At 42.8% G+C, this 14,129-nt stretch overlaps 1 protein-coding gene across 1 annotated transcript; it reads right to left on the bottom strand.

The window, feature by feature from the left end:
* Positions 1-2,825: 2,825 nt before the first annotated feature.
* LOC108657938 (dynein axonemal heavy chain 8-like) lies at positions 2,826-11,039 on the bottom strand. Its single transcript, XM_089265189.1, has 5 exons — positions 8,817-11,039; positions 7,378-8,762; positions 6,978-7,316; positions 3,062-3,269; positions 2,826-2,916 (listed from the first exon to the last, which is right to left on the bottom strand). Exons 1-5 carry the CDS (start codon positions 10,997-10,999, stop codon positions 2,826-2,828), a joined length of 4,206 nt encoding a protein of 1,401 aa, XP_089121315.1. The 5' UTR covers positions 11,000-11,039.
* Positions 11,040-14,129: the final 3,090 nt, after the last annotated feature.

Here is a 14,129-nt window from a genome sequence, read left to right as displayed (position 1 = left end):
CATCGTTGTCTCTGTGCGTTTTGTTGTTGGCGATTTTAGTTGTCGCTCACTTTGACTTCGTGCGCCAGCGATCGCTGAGCAGCCGACGTAGTCCCTTGACCCGGGCCTACGCTCGTTTGCTCTCGCTTCGCTGTGGGTGTGGGTGTGCAGCAATTTTCGCCTGGAATGCGTGCGGTTTGTTTTTGTTTTCCGCTCTCGCTTTCGTTAGAAATATAATTTCGGCTGCGCGCGCTGTTGCTAAGGGCGCATACACTGCAGGTGGGTACTGCTTGCACTTGCACTGCTTTGTTGTTTCCGTGCATAGTGCATTGCACATGCACTGGCATGTGCAGCATACACTGCTTGCTGTCGTGCGCGCGCGGTTCAAACAAATTGTTGTTGCGCACCCAATATACCGTAATTTTCCCGATGGCAACTGTAGTTTTCCAGCCACAGATGCATTTCGCAGCCGAAATTATGCACTTTTGAGCAACCTGATGCGGTAGATGAATGCGGTAGATGACTGGTGACACAAAACTGGCCACTATATAAGGGCCTCCATAGCGTGGTGCCAGTTTTGCCGCAAATCCCTCTGCGGCATTCGACAAGTGGCGTTCCTATGCCCACACCTTGTCACCTACGGCCGGCTTCCACTGCCGCCTCCGTAGGTTATAATGCCGCGCCTGATCCTGTCCAGCTCTCTCCAGATTTCGACGCATTATCTCCAACACTTCGGGCATCTTATTGGCTCCCTCCATTGGGCTCTGTGCTTCCTGGCCTGTGCCGATTGTTTGCGCGTCGAACAGCGATTTGGAAAGCCTGGGCTCTCGTCCTTGCGTGCTGAAGGCGGCCGAATACCCTGTGGATGTTGACACGCTGCTGTTGACCGCCAACGTCAACTCCGGCAATGCGTCGTCCCAGCATCTTTGGTCACCTCCAGCGAACTGCGCAATCAGTGGGATTCTCTTGAGGTGTGTATGGTGCTGTCAGCTGGTGACGCACCCCTAGCTCCTCCAGAAACCCCTTGAATGCCCAACTGTTAAATTGGGTGCCATTGTCAGTAATGAGCACCTTTGGCGTGCCGAACCGCGCCAAGATCCGCTCTCGAAATGCCTTTTGAAGAGCCGCTCCGCAGCGGCACCATCTTCGTCCATTTCGAAAAGCGATCTATGAAAACCAAAAGCATAGTGCTCCCATGCTTTGATCTCGGCAGAGGGCCAACAAAATCGGCACAAGCTGTTGCCCATGGCTCTTCGGGCACCTGCGTTAGCATTTGCCCAGCAGCTTGCAGCTGACTGGGCTTATATCGCTGACACACTTCGCAGCGCTGTAAAAATGCTCTGACATCCCGGTACATACCTGGCCAGTAATACCGCGCTGCCACCCGAGCGATTGTTTTTCGGCTCCCAGCCACATCCTCGTGGCCGGTTTGATGCGGGATGTGCCGATATAAGTTTCCAGACTCTTCCATATAGTCTGGAAACTTATGTGGCGCCTTCTTGATGTCCTGCCGAAGCTTGGTGAGCCAGCGGCATCCTGTCCCAGCTGGCATCTTCTTGCTCTTGACCAAACGGCACGCCTCCTCTCCCAGAGGCTGCCGTGAGAGCGCATCTGCTACCACATTCTGCTTGCCCTTCCTGTAGCGAATCTCGAAGACGTACTGCTGCAACTCCAGTGCCCATCTGGCAATCCTTCCCGTTGGGCTCTCGATCGAATTGAGCCACTTCAGAGCCATATGGTCAGTGCCCACTATAAATTTGTAGCCTTCCAGGTATGGCCTGAGCTTCCGTATGCCCCAGATTATAGCCAGACACTCTTTTTCAGTAGATGAATAGTTCTTTTCAACACTGTTCAGTGTCCGGCTGGCATACGAAATAACGCTCTCTTCGTCCTCCGAGGTCTGCGTCAGGATTGCCCCAAGCTCATAATTTCTTGCGTCCGTAGTGGCCTTTCACATGCTGGAACTTCTCCAGCTCATGCCTCAGAAAAGCATCCACCCCCCTCTAGGTCTTTGTGCATAGGCGTTGGCTGCTCCATGCTCGCCTCCACTGGCGTCTCTGGGCTCGCCTCCACACTGGCCACAGCCACGGACAGCTTCTCCTCTGACTGTCCGCTCGACTGTGGGATTCTTGGCTCGATCCTCAGTGTCAAGCCACCGCACTCCAGTCTGGTGCCCATGCTGGCCAAGAAATCCCAGCCCAGCACCAGATCGTCGATCACTCCTGGCAGAATCAGCAACGGGATTTGGCTTTGCTGATTCCCCAGGCTGATCGTCGTCTCCAGCTGTGAGTCCACATGACTGCAACTGCCGTCCGCTAAGCGTATGCGCCGCTGTGTTGCATGCACCACGCCTACTCCTCTGAGCCTGTGCAAGCTTTTCGCTTATAAAGCTGCTTGTGGCTCCCGTGTTGATCGTGGCTTTTTGTTGGGTGGCTCCAATGGCCAGAATCGCCGTCATCTGGCTGCTTTCGTCCTGAAGGCGGCCCACTAGCGCCTGGGGGCTCCTGGCCGCTGCTCCCGCTCGCCCCTGGATGGCGGGTGCCGCTGTTCGGTTCCCGACTGGCAACAGGCAAACGTTCTCACCCCAATGGCCCGCACTGCCAACAGAAATCCAGTGCCTTGTTGCGGCACGTAAAAGCGCGGTGCCCCTCCTGGCCACACACTCGGCATGCCCTGGCTGGATTCGGGATGTGTGTCCTTGCTCCGGTTACGCCTGTCCTTGGCGCAGCTGAAGGCTCCGCCTCATCCTCCATGCGGCGATACTCCACATCACCTCCAGCGTCGTTCATGGCCATCAGTCGTGACCGGCCAGGCCGTGGCTGTTGCCGCAACCTCTCGCGGTTCCTCTAAGGCTCCTCGAACTCGTCTGCCAGGTGCATCAATTCCACCAGATTATGGAACTGATACGGGCGGGCGTAGGCACGCAGATCGCAGAGGCTGCATGAGAGTCTGCATCTCCACCATGTAGACCTTGAAGCTCTCGTCTACCATCTACCTCCAGCTTCTCCAGATAGCCTCTGGGCAAGAAGAACTCCTGGAAGCTGTCGCCCACGCCGTCCAGTGCCTGTTGTTGGCCACATACCATTTTAATGCCATGCCCTTCAGCAGCTCTGGCATCGCCCGCGGGATCAGGTCCAGATCCAGGCCAAATGTGTCCGCCGACCACTCCACCTGCTCCAAGAACTCCAACGGCTTCGTGGTGTCATCAAAGCGGAAGCTCCACTCTCGCACTTGTTTGGCAACCTTTGGATATTCTTGGGCTGTGCTGCCGAGTCCTTGTGGCCTTATTTCTGGTTGCGGGGTGGATGTGGCCCTTATCTCACCCTGTCGCGTGTCCTGCAGCCGTGCCGTTGCACTCGTGGAAGGCACACAGAGCCGCGCCACATGCGCCAGCCGTCTCCATGTCGTCGTCAACTACGGCGGTCGTTGCCTCATCCCTCAGCACCTCATCTTTCTTCCAGTTATACACCCACGCTCGCACCATAGTCACAATTTCTAATTAAACTCTTATCGCAGGGCCCCACGTTGGGCGCCAGTTGTAACGAACCTTCGGTTTATTCCGAGTCTAGCTGGGCTAGTTTCAGCTGACTGCCAACAAATTTATTTGTTGAAGCCCCTGCGATATTAATTAATCACTTGTGAATTTTGGATTTATAACGTAAATATATATTCTCTTGAATAAGTTTGAAATGTACACGTCACTTAAATTTATGCTGGTTCGCTGGCTGGCTTTAGCGAAGCACACCTATCGAGCGCTGGTTCAACGCACTCCGGCTGGGAAAGTGTTGTGCTAAAAACACGCTAGTTCACCGGGACGATTCGGGAAACGCCAGGACTTCGGTCTGCAAACTCTGGCGGTTCGCTCAGATATGCAAGCCTCTCCTACTATCCCACTCGCTCACAACACAACACTAGCTTCGTTTTCACTAACAAACACTTCTCTTGCGCACGGCTACGTGAACTTACTCAGATGTGCAGGCCTCGCTTAAGCCGCTGATATGCACCGATGTCCTGATCGGTGCCGCTGATGATGCTGGTTGCCTCTTCCTTTGTCGCAAGGATTCCCACTAGATGTCCTTGCTGTTCCCACGATGTCCTTGCTGTTTCCACGATGTCCTTGCTGTCTTGCTGTCCTTTGAAGTCCTGGGAGTCCTGCTTTACCACTCGCGTTGACTTTCACGGCACTCTGACTTTCACTAATATAACTAAAAATATCATAACCTCCTCTCATCTAATCATTACTTAATCCTCACTTAATCATCCCGTATGGAACCGCCGGTGGCCTTTTACAGCCCAGTGACAGGCCCTGCTTCGGGTGGTAACGGGGCCTGTTCGACTCTGGAGCGGGGCCTTTCAGCCGCTCGTGACCATAAAAATCGGTAAAGTGGCGTGATCCGGGTGACGCCACTTTCCCGCCCATTTGCGTGGCAGCCTCCCATTGGCCGAAGTACCGTTGGTGCCCTGCGAGTGAAAGTGTCCACTACTATCACCCGACACGAACGGCACCTCGGCTAACGGTCACCGATGATCGTCGTGCGTGCGACGCGAACCCATTGCTGAATCTGTAGGAGCGAAAGAGACCGCCTCTAACAGGAATTTGACCCCCTTTCCAGTGAGAGGGTCGTTCCTACAGAATCCGCGTCGCTGTGTGGAGCAACATGTATATGCACGTATATACATATAAGCGCACAACAAATACGTACGTTGATATACATTAATACGTACATACCTATATTGCTCCTCACAATTTACGCTTTCACAGTACCCACCGCCTCTTGGTGCAAATGATTAAACTTCTATATCTTTGAAATCCCTGGACAATTGCCAACTAAATTGTCAATTTCTTATATACAGACAACTTGCAACATTTCCCTTAGCGTTGATCAAAGCATTAATATATAACTCTTTCAACGGAATCCTTTGATGATGTGTCGTGCATAACGGGATTATTTCTTCGTGGGCCAGCTACGTTAGCCGAGTTACAGCCTACAGCGACACTGGAGATCCGAGATCTCGACCACCTCAGTAGAGTCTAAGGTGGCTGAGGCCCACCATCAGCGAATAGTCAAGAGCAAGTAACGGGTTTATAACTTTAGAAAGCGGATCGTACCAGAAAACGCTATACGTGTACCGATTATCAGTGAGCAATATAAGCGAAACGAAACCAGAGTCTGATTAAAAGTCGACACCAAGACTGCTCTCATATGGATAACCTGTAGCAGTGGACCCTTCAGTGTTAGTGGTAGTAACCCGCGGAAGCAGAGCTACCTTATATAGGCCGAGATGTGAAAGCACAAAACTTGCCGTAACATTTTGGGAAAAATGCCGAATCAAATATTCATGTATGAATTAATTGCGAACATGCAATGGACGATACAGAACACATTTTAACTATAAAAGGTGGTCGGAAGAAAGGATCGACCTGGCAGAAACTGAAGTCAAATTAGTGTACATTAGTAAAACAAAATCTATGAAAAAATCTATGAGCTCAACGAAAAGGTTTTGCAGCGGAAGAAGAGGGCAAAGCTCATTTAGAGCACTGTAAAGAGAAAAATGTATCGTTCGCTTCAAGCGTTCTTTTCTCTCATTTTATTTATTAAATGTCTTAGCCTAAATACATAAAGTTTACATAAAGAGTTCTGTTGCTAAAGCCAGCGGCAGAACCAGAGTATATAGTATGACGTTATATAAACAAGGCAACAAAGTGCTGCTATGTGTATGATACCGTTATTTAAGTTGGGAAGAAAATTTCAGTCGGTAAGCAGTCATGCGGTCCGACACCCCGGTCAAAAACGACCTGACTGACGGTGCATAAAGCATTTTTTCCTAGCTGGGCCAAACTAAACAGGTAAGAAGACTCTAGTCGAGACTGCTCGACTAGGAGATACCCTAAACCCTCCAAGCTGATATTCTTATCATTCTGCACTACTTTTATGCATGCACACATACATACACATGCATCCACCCTCACGCGCCCGCGCTCTGCTAACTGCGCAGTATGCAGCGACTGCGCTTGGGCTGCGCTGCAGTGTGGACAATAGTATGAGAATTTACTTGGTGAATAACTTCTTTGTAAACATACAATTTTAATGAAATTTTCAGGGCGTAATTATATGGTTAAAATGTGTGTACATTCCAAAGCACAAGTCTCTAGTACTTGAAATACGTTTTTTACAAATTGGGGGCGAAGGGGACGTGGTATCCAAAATCTGTTGATTAAAAAATGTTTGTATTCATCATATGTATATACACAGTAAATCTGAAGTCTTCACGTCTAATAGTACTCCGATGAGGCCCAAAAAACAAAATCAAATTTTCGATTATTCTCGATAAATAAGTTATCGGATGAGTTATCGAAAAAATAAAGCAAACTCGTACTGCGTATGGTATACACGAGTATGCACACAAAATTTCAAAATTTCTATCTAGCTCTTATATCTTCTGAGATCTCGGCGTTCATACGGACGGACGGATAGACGGACAGGGCTATATCAACTCAGCTCGTCGTGCTGATCAAGAATATATATACTTTGTGGGGTCTGCGATGATTCCTTCTGCCTGTTACATACTTTTACACAAAACCATTATACCCTGATTTCCCATTTTCAATGGGTTCAGGGCATAAAAAAAACGATTACAAGCAACGGAGAAACGTTACTACCTTACTCAAAAAACCGAAGCACCGGTAAATAAGACTGATAAGAAGACGAGCGTACATATAAAGTATGTACATAGTTAACAAATATATAATCACAATAATTATGGTTCAAGTACTCACTCACGAAAGTCTTGCTTTTCACTGAAAGTTGAAACATAAATTAATCGCATGCGTGATAACATGGACCGCAAGTTGCATTTATATAAATTTAGGATCAAACAGCCTTTCTTACAATTAATATCTTAACTGATGGATAAGTAAGCATTATATTATGAAATGCATAAAGAGGTTTTGAAAACTCCCCTTCGAATTAAATAATGTATAAATACATATGCTATACTTACTTGAAACATATTTGGAGACGTTGCCGACGAAAAATTAATTGCTTTTGATAAGTGTTCCTCGGGATCGTAACGCCCCATATAAGCAGTTATCATTACTGTCTTAGCTGTTCCCTGCTCCCCAATAAGAAGCACTTGCTTAAGCTGTTTAGCACTGTTATGTATGAGAAAAGCAGTGCGTACATTATCCACATTTGGTATTAAGATTGACGAAAATTCTGGGACTTCATCTTCCGGAAAATGGAACTGATCGACACGTGTGTTCCAGTGCTGCCAACTTCCATTGTCGTCTACATAATATTCAAATATAGTCTCATTCAATCCACGTTTGGGCCACACTGTTAAAAGTATTATTTATAAAAAAGAATACATGTATTCCATAAAATTTATTTTATTTACGCATTTTTGAAGGATGTTTAACCAGGTATTCTTCAAATTTTTCACGCTCGGCTAATTCTAGAACAGCGCCCAAGGACCACATCATTGAAAACAAAAATATGCGTTCAAGAGCTCTCTCACTGCGAGCGCTTATTTCCATTAGAAGGCCATCCATAATATCCAACATCTGTCGAATATAAATTGCTTCTAGTATTCGCATTTTAGCAACAAGTTTAGTTTGCAAAAATGTATGCGCGTCATCATAGATGGATTCATAGCATCGTCTATAAGTTTCTTGTTCATCACTGTGTTTCATTAACCATGCCTCCATATAGATCTTCCAACTTAATACAGAAGAGCTAGTAAACACCATGCCAACTCGACTTACAGTTGCAGGAGATGCATTATCGACATTATCTGGCTCAAAAACTAGTTTAGAATTAGCAGCCATTTTTATGCGATCTCCATTAGCCAAAGTAAGTGTTTTGTTATCATCGAGTACCGAATTTAAGTTTTCAATCCAAACTGCATCAACTGGTCCATCTAGTACAATCCAGCAATTTTGACTTTGTGGAATTTTTAAAGAACGACGCCATAGTGTAGAAAATATTCCATCAGTCCAGTCGTTGGTGGCCACATCTAAACGACCAAACATTTGTGGAGCTGTTATTGCTTTGGGATTCATTCTCATTTCTTTATGTGGTCTTCCCATCTTTGTAAAACAACGAAGCATGCAAAGTGTACAGCTTGTTTTTCCAGATCCCGTTGGACCCATAAGCATGAGGCCATGACGAACAAGGGAGGTCTCATAAAGTTGGACTACTTTTAAATTCCACTCCGGATTATTAACATAACCCGATTCATCACATACCTTAAGAATCGATCTTTGCAATTCTTTATACACATTTGTAGTTAGCTTAATTCCTGGAAACATATCATCCACCAGTGATACGAAGAGACCTTCATCTTCATCAATAAGTTTTGAAACATTCATATCACGTAGGACACGCATAACTATCGTCTCTTCAGTATCATTTGGATTTGACCTTTTTTGTGATCCAAGTGTTCGTAAGACAGAAAGAATATTTCGTAGACCAAAATCATAATGAACCTGTTTAGACAGTTGTTCCTCACATAATTTATAAAGGGTGTACATTTTTCTGGAGAGCAAAACATTTTCTTTAAATCCACAACTCGCCATTTTAACTCGAATAATAATCTGACGATCAGGTACCATCATTGCAACTGTTCGAAACATAATTTTAAGATTTTCGGGAAGCTCTTGACGTCCAGCATAACCAGGATTCATTGTAATAAATATTCCGAATTCTGGATTAAGTGTGACATCATCACCATCTAAGAAAATAAATGAAGCACGTTTTTCCTTCCGTGCTGTTAGCACAATACTGGAAAAAATACTATTAATGTCTGAATATATAAAAAAATGATACTTTACTTACTAGATTTGTTGTGCTGCTACTGATAGGACGGGTAGCTCGATTCGGTTAAATTCATCAAAGCATCCCCACGAACCAGATTGAGCAAGTCCCTTGTAAATTCGACCCAACCCGCGGAAATCCATTTGATCGGAACAATTAAAAACGACAACTAATTTTCCTAATGCACGCCCCATATCCTTGGTTGTTTCAGTTTTTCCTGTACCCGCCGGACCAGCTGGTGCTCCCCCCATACACATTCCCACAGCCTGAGCGAGAGTAATATAGCAGCGATCAGTTAAAGGGGTAATAGCGAGACGTTCAGTTACACCCAAGTATTCGTTCTGATAAATGAAATTTACATCTGTTATTCCCACTATACAATCGTCATTATCTTCGTTATAATAAAACCGTGCTTGCTTCTGCCACTCAAAATCACCAGCAGATTTAATTCGTAGTGTACATAAATCATCAAAAATATCCCGTTGATGTACGTGTATTGTAACCATAGTTTCAAATCGTATCCGATCAAGTGAAGTGAGATCTCTGACAGTTAAATCGATGAAAAAGTTAAGTAGAACTAAAAACTTGTTATTAGTGCGTTTCATAATAGTTTTATCCGATCGGCACTTGCGTAAAGCGTATTCTGAATCTTTCGTCCATAGGAGTTGTACTCCAACAACCCCTACTTGCCCACAAAAAGAGGGAAATTCCTCTGCAAAGTTAAATTCGGGATCGTTTAAACTGACCGCCATTCCTGCGAGAATAGTTCTTACAGTATCTTGCATTTCTTTTAATAAACGTCCCAACCAAAGCTCCACACTGCCAATGCACTGCACCGTATTTTCAAATTTAACTTTCTCATGATTGGATGAATTCATACCATCAATGATATCACCTGCTTTTTCTTGGAAATCAACCGTAGCAATTGCATCAAATATACTTAAAAGGTGCGGCTGTATTGAAGTAGGATCTGATGCTTGACCTAATATCTCTAAGAGTACAGGATCGGACACAAAAAAAAAACGTGGGAATAAAAGTCGTTTTGATTCCAAGTAGCCTGTTAAACTCTTCTGGCAAGTCTCGAGCTGATCAAATAACCAATTTAAGTTTGTAGCTAGTGATTCATCTCCTGTGCAGCACTCTACTGCGTTAGGTATTTCTCGTGCTCTCATCATTATTTTGACATAACTTTTGTCGATATTTACAAAACGTTTTGCTTCCATAGGTAACTGTTTTGAAATGTCACCGCCTACAAAAACTGCTTCCAAATATATCCAAAGATTTTGAACCATCAGCCACTTTTCCAAAATATCACCAGTACTTACAAGTTTCCAAAGCCAAAGCTGTATTTCTTTTTTGAATGGAGCATTATATCGGTTAGAACTTAATGAGTTCATTATCATTAAACTATCCTCGATAGTACTGATAAGAGCCAATGTTTCAGTTCCCTTTAAAGTAAGTTCCCCACGATTTCTAAACTGGCCCAATTGTAAATTTAACAACGCCCAATCAGCAATAATTTGTTTTAGCTTTGCTTCTATATCTAATTCTTTACCGGCACCTACACATATATCTTCTACATCTTCTTTAAATTGTAATATGGGTGCATCAAGTAGTTTTCCTAAAGTAAACTTTGGATCTGTTGGATCAAAGTTAGTCTTAAAAAGTGCATTTAGTCGCACCCAATGACGCTCCTTCATTGCCTTATTTGTCATTAATTCAAGTAATGGACAAGTCTCATTAAAGTCATCTATTTTTGTTTTCAGGTCAATATAAGCTGGCCAGGATTGCATACCTTTAGGAAGCTTTCGACAACGTAACTGAAAGTCAGCAAGCTCAATGCTAATTTTTTCAATGTCAACATCTGACCACGGCATTTCATAATAATCTGAAATTGATTTTAGAACTTGGATATATAAGGAATATAGCCGGTTCAAATAATTGAATTCTCTTTTTCGTTGATGCAATAAAGGGTAATCAGTTATTGGTAAACCAAAAAGTTTTTCTCCACTGCTGTACATTTCAAATTTACGCCAAAGTTCATCAAAGCGATTTTGAAATATAAATACCCGTTCACTAGCTTCTTTTGCAGATATTCCTTCTATCATTGGCCCATTCGCTTCAAAGTTTCGATTAAATTCATCAAACTCTTGAACAAATATCGCAATACCTTCATTAAGTTCCCTTAGTAATGGACCTTCCATATCCGCAATACGATCAGACACTTTCTTAGACTAACGAAGAAAAACATTTCATTTTTTATTTTATCATGAATATATGAATATAAAGAATATATATATATAATACATTTTTTTTCTCGTATCTAATGCAATTTTTCGACTGACCGTCGCCACTGGAATTTACTGTAAGAGAAAAAAGGTCGATCTACGCATTAACACAGTGGCGATGGCCTGAATGAGGTCGGTTGAAATATTGCATTACGTACGTGCATTACCTACGAAATTTATTATTCAGCGCATAAAAACTACTACTCATACAAAAGAATCGAGCTTGTTAACTACGTTTTTGTACGCCCCTTTCCCTGAAAACGATTGAATTAGCAATATAATAAATTTAAATAACAAATTAATTCACTTTAAAATTATAAAATTAAAATAAAATTATTTTTTATTGAATTATATATTTTTTTTATGGACATTTAAAAAAAATTTGAAGTCGCCTTCATGATAGGACGGGAATTTTGTATACGGTAGATGCGGGTAATAAAAAAATAGGTTTTGGTAAATGAAAACACTAGTAGTGTTCAGTGGCGAGAATCGACTGCCCTTTCTTTATTTTAATTCTGTAATTTAAACTTATAAAATGGGCTTACATAATTGCTGATTAAAATTATTCGATACCTACTATGTGTTTTATAACCTACATTGACATGTGAATTATTATGGAGACGGTTGCATTTCAGGTTATGAGTTTAAGTTTTAACATTTCTTTGAATTTAAAAGTTCACTGACTTTAAATTAATTGGGATGATCTTCATTAGTTGGCATGTGTATTAATTTGGAAACGTTGCATTTCCTGTTGTGACTTTAAGTTTTACCATTTCTTTGAATTTGAAAGTTCACTGACTGTAAATTTATTTTATTGGGTTTTAGAAATGCAACTGATGAAATTATTTAGATTTTAAAGAGTTCAATAAATCTTGTACTTGGTTTATGTATAATGGAGTAGCGTTATACCACTGACCAGACAACCATAGACTAGACATGTAGTACAAAGTTTTTCAACACCGGCTCTTCACTTTTAGGTTCAAGCTACGAAAATACACGGGTGCACAATCATTCCGCTTCATGCGCTCGACCGAGACGGTCAAATGTTGAATAAAAGATGCCTCTGTGATCAATTTTTGTTGTTGCTCTCTCGCTCTCCCTACTCTCTGCTCTCTCAAATATGTATACATATGTATGTCAGCATGTGAGCACAAGCAGCAGCTCACAAAAATTGAAATTTTTGGCGTTCGACTGCCGTTTCTTCCCTTCCGTGGTAAGACTATACCTAACTCTTCAAACCGTTCGCCAACCTTGTACAAAATATTTGCGTTTTCGTTATTATTTGTGAGAAGGGTATGAAAGCGTTGGTGCTCCTAATGAACAAGTTTTCGCGACGAGCGTGCACACGCACACTACAGTCCCTTGCTACATGTATGACCATTAGTATGCCTGTGTGCGTGCGAAGGCCTTGCTGCCTGTAGCAATTTTAGGCCCTAGCATTTGAATTTTGTCGATCTTGAGGAGTGCTCGCATACATATGTAAGTACATATGTATATACATATATGTCTATGCATTTGATTGTATGTACGCATGGGCTGAGAAGCTAACAATTATGGGAGATCACTTGTAGAAGCATTTGTATGCCTGTGGGCCTTTACATGTGCGTGTGTGTATGTGCATGTGTATGCTTAGAATTAGTTGACCGATTTAGGGATCGAATTGAAGAGGCGCGCTTGTATGTAGGTAGCTGACTAACTAAAATTTTTTAAAATTCATTCTGATGGGCAAGCCCACGATCATTGAAATGAAATCAGATGCTTAAATATAAGCGCGACTTACCTGCCAGTTACTATACTACACACATACATACATATACATACATATTTATGTGAATGAGTTACTCGCCGGTCACAGTGCCACAAAGTATATGTATGTACATATGTATATATATTTAGATTCGGGCTACGATAATATACATAGAAACAAGTTAGCACGACGAAAACAGTGCTCTGCAAAAAACTCAAACGAAATTGTCCCGTTCTATGCGCTTTGCGGGTTTTGTCCTACTCTCTCTCACACACTCTTCTCTCTCTTTCTCTCTAAGGGCTCTCAAATCATCAAGCTCAACATCGCACAACAATTAAAATTTATTCACGACGATCCCCCTTTTGAGTGAAGAGTACACCAAAATTTTATAAGCGTTTGCCACGCCCATGCAAGCAAGCTGTAAGGGTTTCAATGATTATTTGTGGGAAGGGTATACAAGTTTTGATGCACACAAAGAATATGATTTCACGACGAGCATGCACACACACACTTTCACATTTAGTATATGTACGACCAAATGTATGACAGTATGCGAAGCTCTTTCTGCCTGTTGTACACATAAAGAATACATTTTCGCGACAAGCATGCACACACACTTACAGTATGTTCGCCAATCGTCCGTTGTAGTCCCGCTTTATATGTATTTGCCATACATATAAATATGTATAGAAATATATATTTATTGAATTATCTTTGTTATCTTTGAATTATCTTGTTAGTCATATTCAATTAAATTTGTTTTTATTATACCCTCAACCCATTGAAAATGGGGTATCAAGGTATAATGGTTTTGTTGAAATGTATGTAAGAGGCAGAAGGAGGCGTGGCAGACCCCACAAAGCTGAGTCGATTTGGCCCTGTCCGTCTGTCTGTCTGTCCGCCCGTCCGTCCGTCCGTCCGTCTGTCCGTATGTATGAACGCGTCGATCTCAGAAGATATAAGAGCTAGAGACTTGAACTTTTTTCCCTCGGTCCGTGTATATATATCGAGTTTATCACTAAAAATCGATAACAACTCCCTATATGTTACTATCGATTAAAAACCTTATCGAAAGCTAGTTTTTTAATTATATCTTCTACACCTTTAGAGCTAGAGCTTCTAAATTTTTAAATGTAGACTTATGTGTATTTTATATAATTTCGATTTTTGTTTAAATTTACCCCCCACCCCTAAATTCACACCTCACCATCATTGGAGGGTTCAGGGTATCTCCTAGTCGAGCAGTCTCGACTAGAGTTTTCTTACTTGTTTTTATATATGTACACATATATTTTTTTA

Source organism: Drosophila navojoa, unplaced genomic scaffold (assembly GCF_054131105.1).
Source record: "Drosophila navojoa isolate 15081-1374.11 unplaced genomic scaffold, UAZ_NAV_1.0 NAV_Backbone_89, whole genome shotgun sequence".
Lineage (NCBI taxonomy): Eukaryota > Metazoa > Arthropoda > Insecta > Diptera > Drosophilidae > Drosophila > Drosophila navojoa.
Note: the sequence above shows the minus strand (reverse complement) of the source record. Positions and strands in the feature narration are given on the sequence as shown.

What these genes read in the sequence shown, in the direction of transcription:
- LOC108657938 (XM_089265189.1), bottom strand. Translation starts at nt 10,999, where the DNA reads ATGGAAGGTCCATTACTAAGGGAACTTAATGAAGGTATTGCGATATTT. An exon ending in GTAGCAGCACAACAAATCTA is followed by an intron (nt 8,763 to 8,816) that starts GTAAGTAAAGTA and finishes TATTTTTTCCAG; the next exon opens with TATTGTGCTAACAGCACGGA. An exon ending in TCCAAATATGTTTCAAGTAA is followed by an intron (nt 3,270 to 6,977) that starts GTATAGCATATG and finishes CCCCGCAACCAG; the next exon opens with AAATAAGGCCACAAGGACTC.